Genomic DNA, 26,834 nt, shown 5'->3' on the forward strand with positions numbered 1-26,834 from the left:
GTGTGTGTGTGTGTGTGTATGTGTGTGTGTGAGCATTTGCTTGTGGCCAGCGGTGCTGTGCAGGAAGCAGGTGCTTGATTAGCACTGAGGGGTGAGCAGAAGAGGGAATGGCTGGCCAGAGCTCTGTGAGAAACTGTAGTTCCTGTGGGGTATGAATGTAGCCCCAAGGCCCCCACCATTTTCCTTTTAAAAGGAGAAAACACAAAAAATGAAAAAAAAAAAAAACAAACCAAGAAGTAGCCCCTTTGCGTACCAGCTGGGGTGGGGCCCACACTATGTGCGGAGCAGTGACAGAGGCCAGTGTCCTGAGAAGGATGGCTCCTTTGTCCTCCGGGGCCAATGTGGCCCTGGCCTGTCCACAGACTGCACAATGGTTCCCTCTGACACTGCAGAGGGAGCCCTTGGAGGCTGAGGAAGGGGGTCCTCATGGAAAAGGGATCTGAACTGCTCCCCCACAGCCCTGTCCTGCAGCAGCAGACCCCCACTCCTTGGGGATGTGCCCCAGGAAAGTGGGGGTGTGGCTGCTCCAAGCTGGCTCTGCTGAGATATACCCTCCTCTGTTCCAGGAGCCTTTTTGCTCTTTGGCAGGTTATGGTGTATCCTGTTCCCTGCCCGGGGCAGCTGTTCAAGGGGACAATTTTCTCATTCCCCTACAGGAAAAAGAGAAGTATACCCATCTCCTTGGGCAGACAGCACTGCCTGCCTCTCTTGCAATCTCTCCAAATGTCAGGGTCACGTCCCCTGAGCCCATGTCGCTTTCATGACTCAGCAAAAGCACAGTGGGTTCTAGAAGGGGGCGATGAGTGAGCTGCTGGGGAAAGGCACTCTACAGGTGCACCCAAGGCAATGTAGGTCCCCCAGGCATATCAGTCACAAGCTCACATGGGGGGAGGCACAACAGGGTGGGCCTGGGTTCCTTACATGAACTTGGGGTTGGCTTTGGGGATGGGTCACCTGGAATTTCTGGAGGCCCCATCTGAGTGGTGTGAGTTGTCCTTCCATTAATTGTTTTCTACAACAATGTAGGAAATTTGGTGCGTCATCTAGAGATGAGAGGCTGGGCTGGGCTCAGGCTCTGGGCATCCCAGAGGAGGTGCTTCAAGGTCCCTTCACCTCCAAAACTCTGGGATTGCAAGCTCTCCCTCCTCCTGCCCCCTCCATGTCTGGGGCACACACGCCCCACTCTGGAGAGGACAGCTTTCCCCTGACTCTTTAAGGGCTGTGGGGGGAAGCAGGTGTTTCTCCTGCCCTGGAGGTGGAGCTCTTGGCCTCCCTCCAGGAACATGGAGCCTGGATGAACCAGGTGGGGCAAGCACAGATGCTTCCAGTGGCATCTGCTTTGCACAGCTGCCACTTCTGTTCCCCTCGAAACTCTCCACTTCTCCCAGCCCTCGCTCGCACTGCGTTAGGGGGTCATCACCTTTGTGGCATTTTCTTTCAGATAGAAAACTCTGGGCATCAGTTCTTACCCAGATAATGAGTCATTGATTTCAGTAAGAATCGACTTATTGAATGATTCATCGCAATCCATTCTCTCCCGATATGCACCCAATGGGAATGATTTTGCCAATAGGAACTATTCTTCAAGCTCATTGACACATGGAGGGGATAAAGAGTGAATTGTGTCAAGTCATAGTAGCCAAATCTGCACCATCTCTGCATAATAAACAATTTGCACCATTCTTGCGCGGATGCGGCCGTGCATGGTCAGTGCATAGTGGCACACTGTGCGGGCGGTGGCCCTGCAGCATGAAAAGGAATCTTGTCCTGGCCCTTTCCTGGCCCCACTGGGCAGCAGAGCCAACCAGAGGGCTCCCATTCACACTCTAGGCCCAGGGAGCGTGGGTGCTGCTTGAAGGGGGGAAGGCCCAAGAGGAAGGGATTTGTCCCAGTGGGTCAGCATGGCTCCTGGGGCTGCAGTAGCATGTGTGGGAGGCAGGGAGTTCTTGGGACCTGTGAGTGGCAACTTGTGAATGGAGCAGCAGGGTGGGGTGCTCAGGTGGGAACAGAGTGCCAAGGCAGTGCCTGTGAAAGTTGGGTCTAACTCACTGCCAGGCAGCGCAGAGACACTGAGTCTACAGTGGATGAGGAATTGACCTGAAGGCTGCCGAGGAGGCAGGCTAGATGCTGGGATGCCGACTAGGGCCCTGAGGTGCTTCTGCCCCAGGTCCTGGTCTGTGTTCCTCTTGTCTGCTGATACCTTCCAGCTGCAGCCCTGAACAGGATGAGATGGTGCTTCTGTCCACATACCACGCTGGCCTGACTGAGGCTCCTAGGTTGGGTATGGGGAGTTCTGCCCACAAGCAAGGGAGCTGTGCCCCTCCTTGCAGGGACTCCCTGTGGGGGAGCAATGGGGACCACTGTGTGGGAAGTACCCGTCACCCTACATGTGACATTTCTCTGTCATGTTCCCTTAAGGTGTACGTGAATGGAGAGTGGGTGACCAGCATCAGTGAGGGAGGCAGCTTTGGGGAGCTGGCGCTCATTTATGGCACCCCCAGGGCCGCAACAGTGAAAGCCAAGACGGACCTCAAGCTCTGGGGCATTGACCGGGACAGCTACCGGCGCATCCTCATGGTGAGTGGTACCTTGGCCACAGAGGGATCCACCTGTGGGCAAGTATCACATGGGGACCCTAACTTTATCCAAGTTGGGACTGGACCTGGAGGAGACATTTCCAGTTTTCCTGATAGATTCAGCCTGTGAGATGGGCAGAAAGATGGGAAGTCTAGTAAGCCTCTCAGAAGATAGGCAGATACCTGAGGAAATCCTTTAGCTATCTGGAACATGGCTGTCATGGCTGGAGCCCTAGCCACCATCCTGGACCATCAGTGGCTTTGAGAATGAAGCCCCTTTCCCAAGGTTGTGGAGCAAAGCTTGCTGCTGACACAATGGGGCCTCTGCTCACCCTAGGCTCCCCGTGTGGGGGAATTGTTCATTACGCTTTTAGGTTTTATCTTACATGAAGCCCAGTGCAGCCTCAGTGTACTCTGCACACACATGTACAGGCCTGTGCACACGTGCCTCCCCGAGTGGGGTGAGCATGTGGACTGAGAAGGACCTTCCCTGGGAGGGGAGGCCCACTCCATGCTCTCCCTGCACATGGACTTGCTGCCAGGCGTTGTTCTAGGTGCTGGTCCCTCAGAGAGCAGCAGAGAGGCTGGCATCCTGGGGACAGCATACGGTGTGTGCAAAATCAGATGGTGATAGTCCTATGCTGAAAATTAAGACAGGAGGGAAGGAGGGCCACGGTTGGGAAGGAGCTGCTGTTTTATCAAAAGTCCTCAGAGACCCCCTTGATAAGGTAACAGTGTTTGAGCAGAGGCCAGAGAGCCAAAACTCTGGGAGCAGAGCACTCAGGCAGTGAAGCGCAAGTGCAAAGACCCCAGGCTGGGAGTGTTTGTAGGCAGTGAGGTGACCTCTGTGAATGGAGGCTGGGGCCTCTGTCCCAAGGGGTAGTGGGAGGCCCCAGCCTCGTAAGAGCCTCACCCCAACATAGAGCATCCTGGAGCCTAGGAGTGACCAGAGCCCACTGCACACAGCTCTCTGGGCTAGCTGGCAGCCACTCTGGTGAGGGCAGAGAGTGGCCCAGAGGCAGGTCCTGGGAGGTCCTGGGCCTGGTCACATGGGGCTGGCTGTCCCCTCGTGGTCTTGGGTCCTCACCTCCAGTCCCCTCTTTCCACCACTGGACAGAGGGCTTTGGTTGATGAGCACCCTTCCTTCTTTTCCTTGGCTCTCTGTAATCACCCAGCAGTGACCTCTAGGTCCCAGGAGATCCTGGACAGCCCCAGGAGAGTTTGCTTAGAGCTGTTTTCTGCAGGGCCAGGGATCCCAGGGGTCCAGGCTGCTGAGGAGGGAGGTGTCCCAGAGAGGCATGTTGCTGGAAGACCTTTGGCCTCTCCTGCCCCTCCCTCCCTGGGATGGTCCCACACCTAGACACTGTACCCCATACCCACAACCAGGCTTGCAGAAGTTGGGATAACTTGGCTTAAAGGCCCAGAGTGCAGCTCCTAAGGAAGGGCCGTGGTTCCCTGGTGTCTGAGGGGGAGGCCTGGGGAAGTTCCCATGCATGGCTTAGAATGAGGCTCTGCCAGCTTGGAGGATGAGTCTGGCTCTGGGAGTGTGACATCTGAATGAGGAACAAGGGTTTGATGGCCAGAAGGCAGCAGGTCTGCAGTGACATCCAGCTGTTGTATAGGGTTTCAGCCAACCTTTAGGGCAACGTTCTCACCGGGCTTCCCCATGTGCTCTTCATTGGTGCCCTTACTGAGCACTAATTGAGTGCCTACTAAGCACCAGGGGCTTCTTGCATGGCCCTGGATACACCAGGGCACAAAGCAGGTGAACCTGGGCCCCCTGAGAGGGAATTCTGGAGGGGGTTCAGTTTCATTCTTCCTCTTTGTCTAAACACGTTGACTCCTGTTTCACCTGGAAGAGCGCTCTTTCCCACATCCTCCCTCCTAGCATGCTGAGAGAACAAGGCAGCCTCCGCCCCCCCTCCCCAGCACACCTGGTCCCAGGCTGTCACCATCCACACCATGCCATTCCTGGCTGTGGGATTTTTGTGGATGGAACTTTATATTCAGGGAAGTTCCCAAACCACTGAGGGAGTTGGCGCTTCCTCTGTTTTAATTTTGGATCCCTGTATACTAAGAATAGCCAGGGCCTGGCTGGTTTGGAAGGGAGCATCTTACAAGACAGAGTCTGTTTCTGCATCGGCCCTTGATCTGGGTAGATGGGGACGCGTCCGTCACACTCTGAGTGTTCTCGCCACAAATTCACTTAATGTGAAGCTGAGACTGCCCTGGAGAACTCTGGTGGTATCTGTTCTGAAGGTTCCTCAGTGTCCATGTCTTCTCTCTACCCCTCTGTATTTTATCAAGGGAAAAACAGAGCAAGGTGGGCTCCAGGCTCCCAGGCAGGGACTTGCACAGGGTCAGTGTCACCAACCTTCTTTCTTCTATGCTTCTGAGTATATTTGCCCTGAGCCTTGTTGGGGCCCCCATTGTTTGGAGCTAACAAATGTAGAACTCTGAGGTGAGGCTGTGTGGGACACCCAGAGCCCTCTTGCCTTAGGCACCCTGAGACCCTGAACCAGGTCACCCCCAGCCCCCATCCACCAAAGCCTCATGGGTATCCTGAGCGAATCAGCACAGCCATAAAGGCTGTTCCTCTGCTTCTCAGCATAGTCAATTCTGTTAGCAAACACCAAGGCCGTGCAGGGTCCTTTGAGCTGCCGCCAACCCCTTGGGGTCTCAAATGAGGTCATAGCAACGGGGGGACCAACAGGGGGCGAGGATGCTGTGGGTGTCCACTCAGGGAGGCCACAGTGCCGAGACCCCACCTGCCTGACCCCTTCCTGAGAATCCTCTTTCCTCTTGCTGGCCCTGGGCCCCACTAGACTCTCCAAAAGTGCCCTTGGACTAAAGTCAGTGACCCCACAGCTGCACACAAGGTGGGGCTGGCTTTGGCAACAAAGTCCTGTTGTGACTTTAGTGTGAGTTTTTGCTCAGCTCAGCTTTGAGGTATCAGGAAAAAGGGCAGCCATCAAGGGTGTTTTCAGGAGGCTCAGGTGCTGCCAGTCACTGTGCGCCCAGGTAAAGTTGTCTTCTGCCTGTTTCCTGCCCAGTTTTAGGCAGAGCCAGCCGTAAGTGGCCCAGCAGCTCGGCCACTGGAAACACTTCAGTTTTCCAGATTTTATGAGAAATCCCCTCTGTCCCTGAAGGGCTGCTGCCTGCCTGGGGCAGGCAGGTACCCTCTGCTCTCAGGGACTGGGGGTGGGGTCCTGTGTAGGAACTGGAGACGCTGTGGGGTGCATGCTAGGGGCAGTCCCTCTATACTCAGTCCTTCTAGTACCTCAACGACCAGCCAGACCGGCAGAGCTCAGAATAGGCCCAGACCCCATGCCCTTGGGTGGATGCCTCTGGGCTGGGCTGGGCCAGTATTGTGAGGCCAGTTCCAGGCCTCCCAGGCCCCTCTCACAACATGGCCTTGAGCAAGCCCCATAGAGGGAGATGGAGGGCACTGTTTCACCCAGCTCAAGGCCCACCTCAGTGTACCAGCTGTTATGCTGCAGTGCTCCCAGCATATGCTATGTCTGAGCAGCTAGCACCTAGATAAGGAAGCTGGACTCTAGATGCCCATGTAGTGCATGAACAGACAGCCCAACCTCCCAGCTGGGCCCTGCCTACTGTCTAAACTGCGGAAGGAAACTCGACCGCAGAAGGAAAATGATCCCAAGAGCAGGGCGGCCCTCAGGGCTGGGCCCCTCCCACAGGGTGCAGGGCAACCACCTTCAGCTGTCATGCTGTACCCAGATGGATGGGCCAGTTGCACTAAAGCTTTAATGTCTAAGGTTCCTGGGGCAAAACATACTTGCATTCCACCGGCTGGGCGTAATTGCTGGGCAGTCAGTGTGAATTATGAATTATTTTTTAAAAGAAATGCCTTTTTTTATGGCCGGCGGGAATCTAAAACAGCTTGGGCTGGGTCATGGAGCCTGCTGCTCCACTGAGGCCGTCTGGCCTCGCTGGCGAGGGCAGACCTGCTGGCCTCGCTGCCTGCGCATTTCCGATATAGTCCTCGTGTTGCCAGGGAAGCCAGGCTTGTGCAGGACTTGCAGTGGTTCTTCTGCACCATCTTGGTATAAATGGTCTTGGGCCAAGTTAGTGACATTTTCTTGGACCTGTTGGGCTTTTGCTGGAAAGAGGGAAGTCTGGGGAGGGGGTAGATAGGATACCTCCAAAATTCCAGAATCAGAGTTTACAGCCTTTTTAGTGTTGGTCTGGCCCAGAACTGAAGGAGAAGCTGAGGCCCAGGGTCAGGAGACAGCCAGGGTCCCACACCAGGATGTGAGCTTATGACCTTTCTGGGGCTCCTTGGGCTGGTGGCAAGATATCCCCATGGTGCAGATGAGAAAGTGGAGACTCCGAGAGGTGGGTGCTTGTTTTAGGACCATGTAGACAGCAAGTGAGGGTGCAGAGATGAACTATTGTGCCTGACAGAAACCAGCCCCCAAGTTCCTTCTAGCATCCCTGGACCAGTTATTAGCTGAGGGAGGTGGAAGTACAGGCATCTTCATGCATGTCCCTGAATTAAACGTGCATAGCAGCCACTGCACCAGCATCCTCTAAGCTCTGAAAACACACATGCCCACAGCCTAGGTGAGTCTTTGGTGTCATGGTCTGCCATTCCCATCCCCCTCTCTGTCCAGTCCCCCACCCCCTGCACTGACTTTCAAAACAAGGAACTATTCTCTCTCCAGGCACCAGGCCCTTAGGGCTCCAAGTGCTAGTCTCTTGGGGCCCCTACCCCACCCTCCCAGGCTTTGTGGTCCTTGGACTGTGCAGCGGGAGGTTCACACATCAGAGTAGTGAGGTTAGTGCTGCCTGGCTGGGATTCAAGTGGCCACATGGGCAGTTATGCTGACCAGGACTGTCCTCTCCTCAGTGTGCTTTGGGAGACAGACAAAGCTTTGCAACGTGTCATGTGCGTACATTTTGGATGGTGCTCAGGGCATGGGGCTGGGCAAGCTCACCTCCCAGGGTGTCCTGCGGGTTCCTAGTGGATAACTGAGCAAGCTCCTGAGGCTTCTCTGTTTTCTGGCTACTGGGCACCCAGAGAAAAAGGGCAGAGAGCACCCAGGCCCCCTAAGTTCCTGGTTCTCTCCATGTTGGCATGGAACCCTCTCTGCCTGAAGTGAAGCCTGTCTAAAAGTGATGGCTGTGCCCTTGAACACTCAGAGCGTTGCTGGCTGTGACTCTCATGTCACTGTGGGCATGGTAGTGAGAGCATGAACTCCATCCCAGCTCCACTGTGTCCCTGGGCAGCCTGGGCATCATGTGGTTCTCTGAGCTGCCCTTCTGTAACTTAAGGTGAGGATGAAGCATGAGGATACGTGGTATAGTGCAGAGCACACAGTAGGTGTCCTGTGGATGCCACTTCTGCCTCCTCCAGAGCAGGCAAGACACTGGGTGTGAGTGGAGACTCAAGGTGGCCTTGCTGTTTCCAGGACAGTGCAAGTGTCATTCTAAAACAAAACCAACCCATTTCAAGTCCCAGCCCCACCAGTTGGCAGCCCAGTGTGTGAGTAGGCCACAACCCTGCCCTGAGGCTCTTTCCCCCCACAGAGTGGTGGTAATAATAGGGCCACCTGATAGGGCTGAGGTTCAGATACAGAAGATGACCACTGGAGGCACCTGGTGCCCAGTAAGCACTCAGCCAAGTCATAGCTGTCTGTTCTCATTACCTCCTGGGAAGAGAAAGAGACTTGAATATGGTGGGGGCTATCAAGGACTGGTGCCAGTCAGTAGCCATTTGCCGAGGTCTCTTACCACATAGCTGAGGCTGAAACCCCATGATCCCTAGAAACTCCATGGGAAGCAGTCAAGGAACCTTCTGGGCTGAGTTGGAGATGGCCCCAGTGAAGCAGTGAGCAGTTGAGGAGGAGCCCAGGTCAGAGATGTGGAATGTGTGCCTACTTCAATCTCTCTCCTGACAGAGACCCCAAAGCCCAGAGGGGAAGAGGCTGGTCTGAGAGCATAGAAGTTATGGGCAGGCTGGGGCTAGAATTGAAGTGGTGCTGTCACTCCTATCAGGCCTCTTCCATTGTCCTCAGTAAGAACCACCACTACCATGACTATCATTACCATTACCATCACCATCACCGTCACCATCACCATTGCTGTCACCATCAGCAGCAGCATAAGGAACTTTTGTTAAGACTTGGTCCTTGCAGTAACCCAATGAGGGTGGGAATTTTTGTTATCTCCTTTCTCCAAGGTTCCCTGAAGCAGGTGTCAAATGCAAATCCATCCTCCTCCAACTTAAGTGGAATGCCTACTATGGCATCAGTGCTGAGGCTCTAGGAGGCTGGGGTGGGTGGGGCATCCTTAGGGTCCTCATCCCTCATCAGGGCTGTATCTTGGCCAGGTTTGGTTTTCCATGCTATGAGTGGGAGTCTTGGCTCCAAGAGTCTGTGTTTCTGGACATTAAGGGAGACTTAGAGGCAAGCGAGGAAGCCCACGGGACCGGAAATGGCCTGTGCCTGGGCAGCTTGAGACACATGGGAAAGGTCGGCCTCACCACTGGGGTCTAGAATAAGCAACTATGGAAAAACCCTTGGTTTAGCCCTTGGGAGTGGTGGCTGTGCCATGGGACACTCGAGCCAGCCCTCCCCCACTTCATTGCCACTTGCATTTTTGTCATATTTTCTAGGGACAGGCATTTGGCCTCATATGCCCTGGTCCAGCCTCCCCCCAGCCCTTTCCCTTCCAGAAGACCCCGCACCCCACCCTCTCCTGCCCCTCTTGCAGGGTCCTCCTGCCTTAGTGGACTGCTCCGGCCCCAACCCAACAGGGAGCATGTGGGCCTGAGACCCCTACTGTGCTCCCGTCAGGGGCCTGCTTGCCCCACCCCTGCCATGCAGGGGGCTCCTGCGGTGGCCTCCCTTTTCCTAGCAGTGGAGTCTCCTTCAACACCTTAAAAGGATCCCTTTTTAAAGGGCACATTGGTATACTTTGTACCCAACTGAGTCCACTTTCAGAGACTAAAGCCACAACACGAAGTTTGCCTTTGATTGTGGTAGCATCAAGAGATAGGGAGGGGTAGTGGTGGGTGTAGGCCCCAGGCACAGGCCAGGACAGAGCCCTTGTCCCCCTGACATAGTGGGGCACCTCTGGGCATATTTCTCTAGTGTGTTCACCTCTGGGCTTTCTCCTTTTCTGTGCCCATCTGAGCTGTGGACTGTACACCCCTATACACCTGAGCACACCTGTACGTTTCAGCATTGCTGTACCCACTGCCCACAGGGCACATGGTAAAGGCCACCTGAGGTCTGACTGTGATTTCTATTCTTCTGGGGAGATCAATAGGCATTTGAGGTTCCTCTGGCTGTCAGAGTCTTCTGGACATGAAGGGAGACAGATTTGATTCTTTCCCCATCGTGGTCTTCTTAACATTACTTTAGCCCACGGCCAGAGGGCTACAGGGCCTGAGTCCAGTTTGGCTGTGAGGACCAGGGACCACAAGGGTCCTGCTGCTGCAAAAGGATGAAAGAGCCAAGTAGGGGTCCTAGGGGCATCATTGACCTCAGTGATGGCCAGGTGAGATGAGAGGCAGCTGGGAGAGCTGCAGGGTGGGCATTATGCTAGCCCACCTGCCCTAGGACTGGGGTTAAACGGACATATTGGCTGTCACTGAGTAATAGACTTCTCCAAACTTAGTGGCCTATGGCAGCAGTATAACATTTGTCAGACAGTTTCTCAGCAGTGGCCCTGGCTGGAGCTTCCCCAGGGTAGTCAGGAGGTTTGGTGGCCAAGGGGTGTCTCTGTGCTGCAGGTCGCCCTGCTTCTCCTCAGAGCCTCTCCATAGCTGAGCACTTTAGACAAGAGCTAGGCAGGAGCCACAGTGTCTTTTACCCTCTTGCTTTGGAAATCTTAAACCATTATTCTTTAATGTCCTCTTGGTTGCACGGGTCAACCCTGTTCACTGTGGACAGGACCACATAGGTTGAGAACACCAGGGCCGTCACAGAGCTGCCGCCATACCAGGCATAACAGAAACACTCGAGAGAACAGGGCTTAGACCAAAGAGTTATTTCTTATGTCCAAGAACCCTGAAAATAGCTGTCAACAGTGGGTGTGCTGCTCTGTGGGCTCAGAACCTCTCTTGTTTGGTTGCTCCTCCTATTTACAAGGGCCCAGGAGGTCTGCTGGGGCTCTACCCGTTCTTTCCACATGCCAAAGAATAGGAAGCAGGAGAGAAAGGCATGCTCAGAAACTGCACACCCAACTCGTGTCAGAGCTTGGCCAGCTGGCTGCAAGCACTGATGGGAGGACCTGGTGCCATGTACATGGTTCTCAATCTCAGGGTGCTATAGGAACACATGAAATAGCACATCAGGGCTCGGCGTCTGTAGCTCAGTGGTTAGGGCATCAGCCACATATCTGGTCCAGGCCTGCTAAACAACAATGACAATTACAGCAACAACAACAAAAATAGCCAGGCATTGTGGCAGGCACCTATAGTCCTAGCTACTTGAGAGGCTGAGGCATGAGAATCGCTTAAGTCCAAGAGTTTGAGTTGCTGTGAGCTGTGACACCATGGCACTCTACCAAGGTGGCATAGTAAGACTCTGTCTAAAAAAAAAGAAATAGCATATCAGGAAGTGGCGAAACACATCCCTGTGCGACAGGTGAGATGCTGGCACAACTCTGGGGTTTTCATTCCTGGGTTCATGATCACTACCTAGGGCAGTTACTCAGCCCCTCTGAGCCTTAGTTTCCTCCTCTGGAAAGAAGGATAATGATGTGTTCACCTCCCAGGGTTGTCACAAGGTCTATGAGGAGAGGTGTGCCTAAGACCCTGAACCTATTCTCCAACTTAGGGGTACCTTCTGCATAGTAGGTCCCTCCCCTCAACCTCTACACCAAGGTGATGGCTGATCAAAGGTCACAGAAAAATTTTGTCACTGGTAGATACTACCTCTCCGGATTCTATTCAGTGCCAGGGTACTCACTACTCAAATTTGTGGCCTTCATCAGTTGATGAGGCCATTTGAATTTTAATAAGACTAGGCTTGCTGCTCTCAGTGGACTGTCTGTCCTCTGTTTTCTGAATATGTAATGCTTTATATACTCACTGGCATGGCTGCCTTCTGCAGTTGTGGAGTCTGCACACTGTACAAAGGTACTGCACAGAAGGCAAGAAGGACTGAGATCCAGGCTGCTTTTTACTTACCAGGCTGGAGCTGACTGCCTAGAGGTGGGGCCTCATTCTTGTTTGTACAAGGATCCATCAGCTTGCTGAGACATGTGCTTGAAGTGCCTTTTTTTGTTGTTGTTGTTGTTGGAACAGAGTCTCAATGTGTCACCCAGGCTGGGTTTCAGTAGCATCATCATAGCTCACTGCAGCCTCAGACTCCTGAGCTCAAGCTACCCTCCTGCCTCAGCCTCCCGAGTAGCTGGGACTTACGGGCGCCTGCTACCAGATCCTCCTAATTTTTCTATTTTTAGTACAGACAGGTCTCACTCTTGCTTTGGCTGGTCTTAAACTCCTGAGCTCAAGTGATCTGCTTCAGCCTCCCAAAGAGCTAGAATTACAGGCATAAGCCACCATGCCTGGCTGGGGTGCCTTCTTCTAATTCACATTTCTAATCCTACTTAACAGGGTATATTCTAATTTCTAATTCACATAATGCTGACAGGGCCCTGTTTGTTGGTGTTGCATTATCTAGCATGCTTTTAGTGGGGCAGGGAGCAGGGGGACAGATTTATTGGTTCTTTTAATTGGGAAGGATGCAGATAGACCAGCTTCAGGCATATCTGGATCCAGGGTCAGCTGCACCCTCTCTCCCACATCACATACTCAATTCTGTGTGTCAACTTTTGTTTCTCTTCAAATGAGGAGAGGGCGAGGGGCTCTGGAGTAGGCAAGGGGCGGACAGCACTTGGCATTCCCCCTCCCAGCCAGTGAGCAACCCTGCAGCAGACAGAAATCCAGGCACAGGACTCTGGCTGGCCCACGCTTGGTGGGTCCTCTGTTGCCAGCCAAGGCACTTAGGAACCTAAATGAAGTCTCTTCTAGGGGCTGGGGCCAGGTGTGGGAAGCATGGCAGCTCACACAGATGCCTGGCCATTGCAGGGGCACTCAGGGCTCAAGGTGCTTACAGGGTCTCCCTCTAGGAGTTCACAACAATGCGGGGACACCTGTAAGTGTCAGAAGGCTTCAGGTTTGGATACCCACTTTCTCCCTGTTTTCCTCTCTCTCTAACAGGGCAGCACGCTGAGAAAACGCAAGATGTATGAGGAATTCCTGAGCAAGGTGTCCATCCTAGGTCAGTAGCCCCATCTGTCCTGGCGTGGCCTCTTCTGCCTTGTTTGGGCACCTGCAGCCACCTTGGCTGTTTTCCCATTCCTCCTGTGGCTCGTGAGTTCTTGGTACCATGCGAGTTTGGGACACACACAGGTGCGCGCTCATGCATTCTCACATGCCAGCGCACCAGGCACTGAAATGTCAGCGCTTCCCCAGAGTCATTCATTCATTATGCTGTCATGGTAACAACTGTGGTCTCGCTGCCGCCACAGTGACAGGTGAGACCCTCTCCCTGCTCCTGGGGCTGAGCAGACAGGCACTGCAACTTGGAGCAGGCAGGCCCGGGCTGGAAGTTGTTTCCTTCTTCTGTGTCTTGGCTTTTGTAGGCCTGTCAGACACTCTTCCCGCCTAGCCTCCTGTCCGCCCGTTTTGTTTTCCTTTGATTAATGCAATAGCTGCCAAGTGTGACCAGCTTCTCCACGGCCTTCCGGAGGAATAACAACAAGACTGTAATCCCCTCTCCCTCTCAGTCACCATTAGCTGCACAAAGTCCCCCAAAAGTAACTGGCGGGACAATGCATCGTGACTGGCTTTGGCAGGCGGATGCCTTGGAGGGAGCCTGAGCTGTGGACTTTGGCATCTGTCCCCTCACTAGGAACTTGGCAACAGCAACTGTGCACTGGGGCCCTCAGGGTTCTCCTGTCTTCTGATGAACATCAGGGTCAGCCCCTAGCACCAGAAGCTTCACAAACTCAGCACAATCCGCATGGGAAGGGGTGAAGCTGCAAGATCCCCCCTGAGCCCACGTGGTGGGGTCTCCCTTTCTGGACAGGTTTACATGCCCTGGCTTTGTCTCATCCTTCAGCTGCAGACTGACCCCAGAGAGGTACTTTCTGGGTCACCTGCCTGCATTGACTCTGCTCACTTTCCACAGTGCAGTGTGGGAAATGCCTTTCAGAAAAGGGACTGACCATTAAAAGTGAGACTCTCACAGCCTGTGTCACCTTGTTTCCCTATGTAGAATCTACCACTTGCATGTGGTAGATTCTGAATTTTTAGTAAACATAGAGATTCTGAAGGCATTCCGAATTTTTAGTAAACAAAAAAATGAACTGCCCCTGTGGCTCAAGGAGTAAGGCGCCAGCCCCACATGCCGGAGGTGGCAGGTTCAAACAAAGCCCTGGCAAAAAACTGAAAAAAAAAAAATGCCCCCAGATGTTTTGTGTTTCATGAAATGAAATATGCACAGACTTGAAACATTTAAAAAATTAAGGCCAAAAAGTTGCCATCTTTCAACATACAGTTTCTTTCTTTCTTTCCTTTTATTTAGACACAGTGTCACTCTGTTGCCCTAGTCAGAGTACAGTAGCATCATCATAGCTCACTGCAGCCCCAAACTCCTGGGTTCAAGTGATCCTGCCTCAGCCTCCCAAGTATCTGGGACTACAAGCATGCACCACCATGCCTGGCTAATTGTTTTCTATTTTTTGTATAGATGAGGTTTCACTATGTTGCTCAGGCTGATCTTGAACTCATGAGTTCAAGTGATCCTCCTGCCTCAGATCCCAGAGTGCTAGGATTATGGGCATGAGCCACTGCTCCCAGCCCCAACATAATAGTTTCTTTTGACAGTTTTCACTCAAGGTTTATGCTGTAGGGAAATAACGCTGTTGCTAATCTTGATTTGTTAGACCTTAGAATACTACAGATTTCAAATGTCAGAAAACACACTTGCTAATTAAATATGTGGAAATTAACTTCCTAACTGCAACTGACTTGTAAATTAAATGCCTTTTATCACTGCCCTTATCAGGAAACCAAGAAACGAAATGCTCTGAATTTGTAGCCAGTCCAATTCTGCATCCATTTTCTCCTAAGCATAAGCCATAGTTTTGCTTAAAAGTGACCTGCATTTTGTAGCAGCAAGGTGCAGGCTGAAGTTCTGCCGTGCCTGGGATTGGGACACAAACCAGGCAGCCCCACCCCTTCCCCAAGCTACATCTACTCAGCCCCAGGGTTGTGAGAGCTTTGTCCTTTGTGTGTGTGTTACTGGCAGGAGTGTTTAAGGAGAGAAATCTTCTTCCTAATTGGCTGGTCACAGGCAATCTAAAATAAATGCTTTGCTTTTTATTTTTAGCTTCTGGCCAGAAAAGTTTATTTTGCCAAAAAGAAATAGTTAATCAGGTGATCATTATTTTCTTGTAAAAGTCTCACCATTATTATTCTTTCTTGCAAGAGTTAGGGATAGATAATGACAGGGAAGGAAAGGCAAGAGAAGGGTGGATTTAATGAATTTGCAAACTTTTGCAAATAAACTTGGCATTAGAATGAAATATTTTAACTTGAAACAATGGAAGGTATACTCTGCCTTGATAGTGCCACATAAATGACATTCCATGTTCTTGGAACAGTCTGTGAAGAGTGGTGTTCCTTTTGAATGGGTGATTGCTTCCACCACTCAGAGTTATTTTAAGCTACTCAGTAGCCGTAGTGCTTAGCAGGGACTCTTATCTGCAAAAATATAGGCAGCTCTATTCTTTTGAACATAATGAAAGTATTTTCAGACTAACTTAACCTAGAGTCAATTTTCAGCCCCTATTACTTACACATTAAGTCGGCTGCAGGTGTTGGATTTGAAACTGTCCCCATTCCTTCCCCCCACTGTCCCATCTAACCACTGTCAGCACAGCCAGGCCTATGGGATGGGCTGCGGGGAGCTGGCCTGGTGGCCCTGGCTGCTGTCTGCTTCTTCATTCATCTCAGGAAGCTAACACCCAGGTGTTTCCTGAGGACGAGTTTTGAGAAAAGCCTTGTGCTGACCTTGGTGGCCAGGTTTGGGCCCCTGGTGACCCTGTCTTTGTCCTCCTGTCACAGAGTCCCTGGAGAAGTGGGAGCGCCTGACTGTGGCTGATGCACTGGAGCCTGTCCAGTTTGAAGATGGAGAGAAAATTGTAGTCCAGGGGGAGCCAGGAGATGACTTCTTCATCATCACTGAGGTGGGTCTGCTTAGGGATGGTGACACTCCCAGCGTACCACTGCTGGGTGAACCTGCCCTCCTGCTTTTGCCCTACACTCCAAACATACCTTCCTTCGGAAAAGAACCCACCCCATGTTCCCCATGACCCCATACCCCCGTGACCCCATAACTCCATGCCCCCATGACCTTCACAATCTCCATGAGCCCAGTGCCCTCCATGACTCCATACCCCCAACCCTGCACCCTGCAGGACCCCACCCCTCGTCCCCCATGCCTGCCTACACTGAACACCTCCTGGAACGGATGGGCAATGGCTCACACTTCACCACCACAAATCCCTTCTGTCCTCATGTGTTGAGGCTCTTCCTAAAATGCCAGTTTTGTTGTGGCAGATACAAAACCTGCATGGTGAGAAACCCGGGGGGACCTGTGCCTGCCATGGGGGCTCCCTCTCTCCAGGGGTTAATGCTGGGAGAGACCTGGAGCAGAGCCTCCCTGCTAGTAGCCTAGGCACAAGCGCATGACCTGCCATGGCTCTGTGAACTGTGTGGGTGGCTCATTCCCACTACTTGGGTCCTCTAGGGCAAGGAGGATTTCACCTTTGCGTCTTTTAGGCCCATTCTCCAGAAGGATACTCGGCATGGTAGAGTTTGCACCATGCCATGTCCTTCTGTCCCTGAAACATCCTCAGCATGGGCAGCAGAGGGTTGTGGAAGGAATACATCTTATCACCTTGGGTTGCTGGGAAGACTAGGAGGGTGTCACCAGAAGCGAGCTAGCACATTCTCCGAGTCTAGGCTATGTGGTGTCAGGGAGCCCCCGGGCACCGTGTGTGACCTGATGTGTCCACACTAGAGTGGAGCAGGGAGGCTGGTCACAGGTGAGGACACACACGACTCACAAACATTAGGCTCTGTGATGGACACAGCAGCCTTCACCAGGCTTCTCATTGAAGAGCAGTTATCTGTTTGTGAGCGCTGCTTCCCGTGTGTGCTGTGTTCTGCCTCTCCCCTTGGTTGGTGACTGAGGCTTGACCTCTTGTGTTTCTTTTGGCTCTGGGAGCGGGCCCAGTTTCCCAGGGTTATCCTGGAGGTTTGCTGTGGCTATGTGGCTTTTAGGAGTAGCTGAGTCCTGGGGCTCCTTATAGAGTGCCCCTGTGGTGTTGGGTGGGTACCAGCTGCCCCTCTCAGAGTCCTCTGCCCATGAGGTTTCCAAGAAGGGCTCTGTAGAGGGATTTGGGGCTGGGGACTCACTGGCCTTCATGGAGAGTCCCAGGCCATGGACTGGAGCAGGGGTTGGGGGAAGGGTGGGGTGGGAGCAGGTCTGCACGAGCAGTTACTGTGCCAGCCCGCAAGCGTCACCCACCAAGCGGAGGGCTGGCTTTCAAAACATTTTGGTCTTCTTGACAACTTGGGTTTCCCCTTCCTCTGCTTCACCACTTTTGGTGAGTCATGGTGGATCCCCAGGTTCACAGGGGTCAGAGCTTCAGAACTGATGCATCCCTGGGACTCTAGCTATGGCTGACAACTTGGTGTCCCTGGCCCAGCTCTACAGGTGCAGAGTCAGTCCCTGCACTAGCCCACTCTCCCTGCGAGGATGTCCCTAGGGCAGGGCCAAGCAGAGCTGCCTGATACGCGGTGGTTCTGCTGTTGGTTGCTTTCATTTCTATTTCCCTGAAGTGGTGCGTGGAGAAGGCTCCACGTTTCCTCTTGCCGCTGGCACCAGCATCCTGCTCTGCCTTCGGGGGTTGGACATTTTCCCCTAGTTGCCATCACTCCTCCTTGAGTGATTTCTAAAGCACATTGTTTTCTGAGTTGTGCCTTTGGTGGGTCACAGACACCCTTTGTGGGTGGACTATGCCTTGCTAGGGAGTGGAATCTGGACCCCCTGCCTTACCCAGTTCCTTCATCTGACTGCCCAGGTCTGCCCAGGGCTTGCTCAAGAGGGAGCAATGAGAGAACTCTTCAATGAGTTCTTCAATGGCAGCCTGCTGGTGCCTGGCCCCACCCTGTGGGGAGGTGGGATTATTTCAGGGCTGGTGTCCCTTTGAGTGTAGGGAAGTCCACAGAGGAGCCCCCTATCCCGTGTACATATGAGGTGCAGCTCCCACAGACAACTGGTGTGCCCCGAATCCCTGCTGGCCTCGGTGAGGGCCAGGTGTCTTGGGAATTGGTGGAGGTGGGGGTGGCACTGGCTGCAGGGCCCCAAGTGTATGTGGGCCAGGGGGGCGGTCTGTGCAGGAGCAGGGTACACTGTGGGGGAGGTCATCCTTTCCCTTCCACTTCCCCTAGCCCTGCCCATTCACACCAGCTGCCTCTGAAGCTGTTGGGAGCTGCCAGCCCCACAGACATCTGATCCTCAGAGCTCTTGGAAAATATTCTCAGTAGAGCATAGCAGAGTCATTTTTCTCAAGTGTAAAACTGGGAGAAAATTACTGGTGCAGATAGAGAAAACACCCATGGGTCGGTGGGAGTCTCACAGCCCTGGCCTGTGCACGCTTCTCCTCACCAGCTCCACTCCTGCAGGCAGCCTGGGGTGGGGGCTGCTCTTTCCAAGGTTCTTCCAATCAGGCCTGGAAACAGCCCTAGCCAAGGAGTTCAAAGTGCCCTCGATCATGAGGCAGAGGGACGGGCAGGGCAGGAGCTTGGCCAGCCTCCCCAGAGAGGGACAGCACCTAGGCCTGGCAGGGAGAGGGCAGACTGTGTGGAGGGCACCAGGTCCCAGGAGGCAGGAGGCCCAGCTGTCCTGTGACATCATCAGAATTCCTGTCTTCCCCATCCCGTTCTCCAGGAAAACTGAGGCGGGTTTGGGCAGGGGGGCTGTAGGTTTCAGTGTGGTTCGAGTTCCCTCTCCACATTCCACACTTAGAGCTTTTCCAGGCCACCAGAGTTCCCCTCCCTGAGACCTCCCCATGGGCTGGGGGCAGCTGGACCCTGAGAGCTTGTTCTCCATAAAAATCCCGAGACTGAAATTCCCCAGTGCGCTCCCACACGGGCAGCAGCAGCCTGGGAGGTGTTGCCATGGGAACGCTAGATTGGATTTATCTCCTCTCTTAGCAAATTAATTTTATGAATGTCCACAATGTTGAAGCAACTGCAAAACACCACGTTTCACAGCCACCCTCAGGCCTGGGAACGTTTCCTTGCTACTCAGAGCCTGGCTGCTCTGGGAGCTGCATCCGGAACCAGGGGGTGGCAGATGGTCTGAGATCCACTGATCCCAGGAAGGAGACACCCACAGGGCAGGACTGAGAGCCTCGTGTGCATGTCCTGACCTTGCTCAAGGTCAGCCTGTGCAGCCCCAGCAGGGCCTGGGCGACCACAGGGGTGTTGCTCTGTGTTTATGCCTTGGAACGGTCATTACCCATGTTACCTGCTGCCTCATGACTACTTTTATTGTCACCCTTTTGGTTCCTACAGGTCTCTCTTTTGGGGTCGCTGCCTGGGGAGGGCTTTGCAGCAGCATGGAGACTGTGGGGCTACATATCAGGCTCAGGGTTTGGTTTGTGCTGAGTGGTCCCTGGACCTAGAGAGTGATGGGGATGAGAGGCACAAACCCCAGCCTCCTGGGGGCAGTGTTCTTGGAGAGAAATGGAGCAAGGTCCAAAGAGGAGGCGCTCAGGAAGGTACTGCTCAGATGGGTGGCCCTCCAGGAGGACATAGTGTGGCCGTGGAACAGCCATCTGAAATGGCAGCCACCAAGTTGGTCAGAGGGGGCTCAGCTGGGGCCAGGATGCCCAATTCCACTCTGGGCCTGGTGAGAGCCACCAGAGGTGTTGAGGCTGGTTTGCAAAGGAGAAAGATAGTCCTACCACTGGCCAAGGGGCCCCCACTGTGTCCTGCATGGGGGCTAAACTGTGAAAAGAGGAGGAAGCCCAAGCAGTGGGAAGTCACCAGGAGATGGCAGGGACTGAGGCAGCAGTAGTGCAGACTCTGCAAGTAGAGATGGGCTGCAGGTGTGAGTGGAGGTGACAGACTGGGAAGGTAGGGGTGGTGAGTTTCAGGTACTGGAGAGTGAGTAGAAGTTCCCCAGGTATCTAAGTGGAGAAGGTGGATGTGGAGAGGGTGGCAGACCCCAGTGGGGACAACAGTGTCACCCATGGCAGGTGGCGCCTACAGAGGCTGAGGATCTCCTGAGTGGGGATTGTGGTACGGCTGGCAGGGGTCAGGGCAGATCTCAGGGTGGGGGTAGGTCTCACACACCCTGGAGCTCCTGAAAAAGGAGTTTGAAAGTCTACTTGCTATAGTAAGAGCAGGAGCCAAATGAGACAGCCCAGAGCCACCACAGCCACTGCCCACCAGGGGTCGTTCAGCTCCCCAGAGGGCTGCTGGTGACCTACAAGAAGCCCATGTTTGCTTCTGTCCTAGGATACTTGGTGCCTGAGGCCATCTCAGTGGCTTGCTAGCCTCTCCAGAGCTGAGGCTACAAGAGCTCTCCTCTGACCAGTGGGCTATGCAGCTTTGCGTTGCATGGGCCCCACATGGGAGGGCAGGGCAGGTGAGACTGTGGATGCTGCCACATCTTCCTTGCCTGGGGGGAATCTCAGAGTGCCTTGAAGGACAGCCTGCTTGGCCTGGCCTCTCAGACGTACCTCCTCCAGCAGAAGAATAAAAACATTCCTCTGGGCTGGGTGGGAAGAAATGCTTTTCCAGAGGCTCGAGACTGGGCACAGAGCCCACCACCCCAGCCCTGCATTGGCTCCATATGCACTCAAGAGGTCTTTGTGGGGACAGTGGCAGTTCCTGGAGCCCTCTGTGTCTGGCTGTAGGTCGTCTGTGGTGTTTGCTAGCTCCTTGGCCCAAAAGATGTTGGGGTACACAGCAAGTCTGGCTTTGCCCTGCTTGGTGTCCTTGGGCTACCAAATATTTCCCGTTCTGGCCAGCATAACATCTATGCTGGGACCCCATTTGGGTAGTGGTCCTGGGTGGCTCCAGTGGAGACATCCCACAAAGAGGAACACCTGTCTACCTGGCTCTGGATTGTCTGCTTTCTTGTATGAGGATGGCCTTGTTCTGGGGCTGGAGAGGCTCCATGACCTGGTGAAGACCCCCTTTGTAGGTGAGAGTCCCCCAGACAGGCTCTGTCCTGGCACACCTTGGCTGTTCTCTCCTAGTGGGCTAGATTTGAGGCCCAGCAGCTTGTGGAGCAGGGGACTGGGGTTCCCCACTGAACAGTGCAGTGGCCACGCCATGGTGACATGGGCATCCACCTTGCCTTTTATATCCTGTGGGTCCCCATGTGAGCTGAGGCCCCCACAGTGGGCCATTCTCTTAAGAACCTTGGGTAGGGGGGACCCAGTGAGAGGCTAAAGCAGCCAGCTTTCTTGCACTCCGAATTTGGGCCTTAAAAACAATGACTCAAGTAAAATGCCACTTGTGGATGAAGATGGTGACTTTGACATGTCTTTAGGAAAGGATAGTGCCGTAGCCTGTCTGCCCCTGGGCATTGTTGGTTCCTTTGATGGGCACCTTTGCTTTGATGTTTTCTGAGTTTTTTCTTAAAGTAAGAATATTATAAAAAGTTCAACACACCTCCCACAAAAGTATAAAAAGCACCGTCTTTCTCCCTTCCCCCAAATCCCTAAAGAGACCAAACAAGCTCCCAAGGGCCCTGGCTTCCCATCTCAGACATTTCCAGATCTTGTTTCTCACCCGTATCTTCGCACACCGACGCGCGGGCGTTCCCAGACGAGACAGATGTGGAATGTATCTGCTGGCCTCCAAGGTCCCGGATTATCCCGGACCAGATTCCTGGCACCAGAGTGAGGAGAGTTAAGCACCGTGCAAAGACTGTTGCCATAAAGACGGATGTTTTGGCCAGGAAAGTCCTAACAGATGCGCAGTTTGGGACAAATCAATTTGCGGGGGTGTCTGGCCACTGCACCCCCACACCATTCATCGCCTGAGCTGGGCTGGGGCTGCTGTGGCTGTGGACTTCTTGCGTCAGAGTATGGCCCCTCCACTCTCCTCCTCCCAGATCTGGTCACGGGGTCTAGGTCCTTAGCTTCTGGGACATCTTAACACCTGCATAGGCTAGCTCCAAGTAGTAAACACTTGTCCTCATGTGTTCTGAATTTGGCCATGCCTGTCTCTCTAATTCACTAGTCAGGGGCTCAGTCCCACAGCTGCGGCTCGCTGGCCCCTGCAGCCCTTCCCTGGAGTTGGCTGCTGGCGGGACTTGAAGGAAAGACTCTTGAAGGGGTAGCTTCCCCAGGAGCACAGCATGAGGCTACTACACCCCACAACTCCTGTGCTACCAGGACAGAGGCGGAAGAACATGAGGAGTCCAGATGGAAGGGGTAATTAGTGACACAGTAGTCTGTGGTCCTAACCCAGGCAGGGGGACATGTAGGAGCCCAGAGCATGACCCCTGCGGAGTGTGTGAGGCTGAGGTTGATGTATGCCAGAGTTTTAGTGCCTGGGACTTGTGGAAAAATTTTTATTTATTTTTTATTTTTTTATTTTTTTAAGAAAGATACAGGTTTGTTTATTTATTTATTTATTTGTGTTTTTTGGCTGGGGCTGGGTTTGAACCCACCACCTCTGGAATATGGGGCCAGCGCCCTACTCCTTTGAGCCACAGGCACCACCCCGAAAAATTTTTATTTTTAAAAATTGTGGTAAAATACACATAAGATTTATTATCTTTGCCATTTGTAAGCATGCAGTTCAGTAACATTAAGTACATTCAGAATGTTGTACAACCATCACCACCTTCTATCTTTGAAACCTTCCATCTTTTCAGTCAAAACTCTGCCCTTATACTCACTCTTTACCACCCCAGCTCCTGGCACCCACCATTCTACTTCTGTCCCTGTGAGTTTGACTGCTCTGTGTGCCTCATTTAAGTGAAATCACACAGGATTTGTCCTTTTGTGCCTGGCCTATTTCACTTAGTATAGTGTTTTCAAGGTTTATCAATGCTGTAGCATTAAGCCTGATTAATACTCCGTTGTACATATGGACCATGTTGTATTTCTTCAGCCAAGTCTTTTTCTTATGCTGCTGCTCCTGCTAATGGTGATGATAGTGATGATGATGGTGGTGATGGTGTTGGCCGTGATGGTGACGATGGTGATGATGATGGTGACGACGGTGATGATGGTGACTAATACTTTTGTGCTTTTACTCTATGGTAAATATTTTCATATTTAACTCATTTGATCCTTTGGAATCTCTGCGGTAGTGACCATTATCCTCCTAATGTTACTGATGAGGAAATGCATTGAGAGGAGAATTTCATGAGTCCAGACCTCACCAGCCTCCTGGTGCTCCTCAGACTCCAGCAGGTGATAAAGCCTTTGACAGTATCTGCAGGCACCATACCCACCTCCTTTCCTGAATCTCCCAGTACCTGGTGGAGTCTGGATAAGTTTATCTCACTTTACAATGGGGGAATTGAGGGAACTGAGAGAAGTAAGGTGTGTCTGTGGTGCCCAGCAAAGCTGGGCCTGAGGTCTAGACCCCTGTGGCTGGCACTGTTCCAGTGAGCAAGGTGACTCCACAGGTGCTCAGAAAATTCTGCCTGCTTTACCAAGTGAGACCTCCAGAAACTCCCCACAATGACCCAAGCAATTTGAAACAGCAATTTGGGCAAAATATTAACAAAAACCAATGAATTTTGCCCACTGTGGGAAGTTTCTTTTGCCTCTTGCTCTGGCCCTCTGTTGGGGAGGCACTCTTGACCCTCTTATGAATGTTTATAGCCCCTCTGAGCATAAGACTCCCCCAGGCAGGAGGAAGGCAATATGGAGAAGCCAGCACCCTGGTGTGGTCTCAGGCCTGGCTGTGAAGGGATCCAGGGCAGCATTGGATCCAGGCCTCACTGTCTTGAGGTGCTCCATGGGGGCTTCAGGGAGGTGGCAGTGGCTGTAGCTGCAGCCTGTGGTCACCTGTCCTCCTTTGTATTTGAAGGACAAATTGCTTAGTAGCAAGGCCAGCATCTGTGCTCTCCTTTCGATTTTGGGTTTCCAAAAATATCTGCTGCTAGAGACACCCAAGCTGAATGCCTTTGGGCTCCAGAGATCTTCCAAAAGCTTCCCAGACTACTGCCTCACCCAGCCTGGCCCTTGAGTATCCCAGAGTGTGGGAGACCCCTGAGGGACCACCATCAGGGCATCTGAAATTATTCCTACCATATTTCCACCTCTTGCTAAGCCATAAAGAAATACAGTGAAGCTTGTGGTAGGTTTGTTCTCCTTTGCCTTCGTGCTGAAGAGGTTGAATCATCTTCCTGGAGTGAAGGCTCAGGAAGGCACCTGGGCAGGTGGACGCAAACACTTGTCATCTCTGGACCCTGGGTTCTGAGACAAGTGATCCCAGGACTGGGAGCTCAGGGAATTGTCACTTGGGGACAGTGGGCTTCCTGTGGGCTTCCTTCTTGGCTGCAGGGCTGGGGACATAACTAACTTCCTCCCATCAGAAGCTGACCCCCTTTGCTTTCATGAATTCATTCTGGAAGCACTTTCCATGTGGTAGGCCCTATCTAGGGTGCGCATCCTGGGTACATTCCCATGCAGCATACAGGGGCTAGAGCAGCTGGTGCTCCCTGCCCAGGGACACCTCTAGCTTTGGCAGGTGCTGGTGGGGCCTCTGACAGCCTATAGCCCAGGCTCTTGGCAGGGGCTCTTCCTGCTTCTCTTCTTCCTTCTGGAGAGGGGTTGGCCCCTGCAGAGGCAGCCTGTGGAGGATGTTCAGGCTTATTCATCCCTAACTGGAGAAGAAAACTGAAGTATCTCATGGGCAAGAGGACCGAGGGCCAGCTGTGCAGCCTGACCTCACAGGTGCACACAGAGACCCACACAGCCTGGGGGCCTGGCTGCCTGCACTGCCCTGGCCTGGTCACTGAAGGGTGGGGGTGGGCAGTCCCACAGAGTGGGTGCTTCTGGGTTGAAGAGGTGCCGGTGAGTCAGGCAGGGTCAGACTGGCTGCTAAGTCAGAGTGGAGATTTCATAAGCTCATCTTTAGGTCTCTGGTGTCAGTGCCGTGGTCGGCATGTGGGTGGATTCAGTGCCCATTTGTCCAGCGAGTGAGAATTGGCTGAGGAAGTGACTTGGCTTAAGTGGAAGGTTGGGGTCCGGCGTCCCAGCTGGAGGGGTGTCCTGGCTGGAAGGAGCTTCCTGGCTGGCATTCTGCACCCAGGCCTCATGGAGGAAGGTCTATGCTCAGTCAGGTTAGTGTCTGAGGAGGAAGTGCAGTGGTGGGAGGTTGAATTGTGTCTGGGTGTCTGGGTCCCTTTTGCAAAGCTCTGTGCAGGCATCATGAGCAGATAGATCATGATCTGTGGGCGACAAGAACCCTTTAGAGCTTTATCTGGATCCCCTGTGGCCATCAGATGGAAGGGTAGTGATGGAGGACCCGGTGTGAGAGAGACCGTGGGAGCCAGGGCTCCACATCTCTTGGGCTGGTGTGGGGAGGGGACAGAATCCTCAGCACTGTCGTTGGCAGGAGGCCATCACTTACAGGTTGGAGCGTGTAGACAAGAGGGTTAGGCAGGAGCCAATGATCCTCCAGCTGGAGGTGCCTGGGGCCATCATGCAGAGGCTGTGGTTGAAGCCAACTGGACCTGGCAGCAATGATGCCCCCACCACCCTGAGAGGCAGAGGGAGGCTGAGTGGTACTGAGGGACTGATCCAGAAGTGAGAGATCACTTGCAGGGCAGGCCCCCTCCCCACCTTGGCAGGCAGCAGGGGTGATTGTAGCTGTGTCAGCCTGGGGCCTCTGCTCGCCCTGGTTCCCTGGGACCTGCAGATGCTCTCTAAGCAGATGGCAGGGAGGAACTGGGCCACAGAAGGGCATTGAGGGCAAGGCTTGGTGCGTCCAGCTGGTGGCCACATGCCCCCCTCTCCTGCTCCTCACACCCAATGGTGGGAGCTGGTACAGACAACACTCACCCTCCACCCCCACCTGCTGCCCCAGGAGCACCTGCTGGAGCTTCCCTTACAGCCACTTTATGGTCACCTGATGGGCATCACCTGGCTTCAGAAAGAACTGAGATAATAACTAGATTTGCAGAAAGGAAGAATCTGAGCCGCACAGGGTTTTAATTGTCTCTCCTGGTACGCAGGCGGGAGAAGGGGGACAGTGCAGGGTTAGCACCTGTTCCCTTTCGTGAAGCCCTGGCGCCAGATCCACAGTAATGTCTTGTTTTCCCACAGAAGCTGCTGGGCTGTACCTTTGCCAGGGCCCCAGACCTCATGGATGAGCCATTAAACGTTGGCATGAAAACTGACCTTGGGCTGCTCACCAACCAGAGTGTGTTTTTGCAGTTGCTCCGAGGACAGTTTGCAGCCCAGTGTGTGTAAAGTACATGTGCACCTTCTTGGTCAGCCTGGCCTAGGGTGGCCGAGCAGGGGCATTGCAGGGAAGTGGCTCAGACTACAAACAAATGAGAAGCAGTTTAGCTTCCTCCAAAATATCTGGACTCTGTAGTGATCTCAGGAAGGCTCAGGAAAGTCACTGCCTTAGGGGCAGAAATGGATTTGGGTGGGAGTTTCATTTGAAAGTGCCTTCCCTGTTTTTGTTGTGTCGTGGGGCTCGTTTATTCAGGGGGAAATCATAAAGCTACATATTTTCTGGGCGTGGGCAGGTCTAATCCTCCATGTCTGTATTTGTGTGTGCACAGGTGTGTGCTGTGCTTGTGCTCATGTGCAGGATTCTTTTTTTTTTTTGGCCAGGGCTGGGTTTGAACCCACCACCTCTGGTATATGGGGCCGGCGCCCTACTCCTTCAGCCATAGGCACCGCCCCATGTGCAGGATTCTGAAACACACAAGCACACCGTGCTCACACAGGAAAAAGGCATTGGGATAAGGCAATTTTCCAGGCTTTGGGAAATTTACTAAAAGCAGGAATTTGCCATCCATCTACTCTTTCTATTTACTCACGGGTTTGCTACCCTCTCGAAAATCTGTCAGATTTGACGTGTGTGGAGCTGTTGCTGAAATGAAGGTTGTTTGTCCTCACCCCACCTTTGTAAGGCTAGTTGGCTCTGTCACCTCTCACAGAAGAGGAAGCTGGGCCTGAGAAGCTGAGTGCCCTGCCTGG

General features: G+C 53.2%; 1 protein-coding gene across 1 annotated transcript in view; it reads left to right on the forward strand.

Moving 5' to 3' along the window:
- Positions 1 to 26,834, forward strand: part of PRKAR1B (protein kinase cAMP-dependent type I regulatory subunit beta) — a 151,564-nt gene that overhangs the window by 116,778 nt on the left and 7,952 nt on the right. Inside the window, exons 7-9 of the mRNA XM_003795462.2 lie at positions 2,419 to 2,577; positions 12,775 to 12,835; positions 15,688 to 15,809. Coding sequence (XP_003795510.1) covers positions 2,419 to 2,577; positions 12,775 to 12,835; positions 15,688 to 15,809 — 342 coding nt within the window. The remainder of the gene's footprint in view (positions 1 to 2,418; positions 2,578 to 12,774; positions 12,836 to 15,687; positions 15,810 to 26,834) is intronic.

The sequence above is a fragment of the Otolemur garnettii genome, unplaced genomic scaffold (genome assembly GCF_000181295.1).
Source record: "Otolemur garnettii isolate 467f Iridium unplaced genomic scaffold, OtoGar3 scaffold00092, whole genome shotgun sequence".
NCBI classification, from domain to species: domain Eukaryota; kingdom Metazoa; phylum Chordata; class Mammalia; order Primates; family Galagidae; genus Otolemur; species Otolemur garnettii.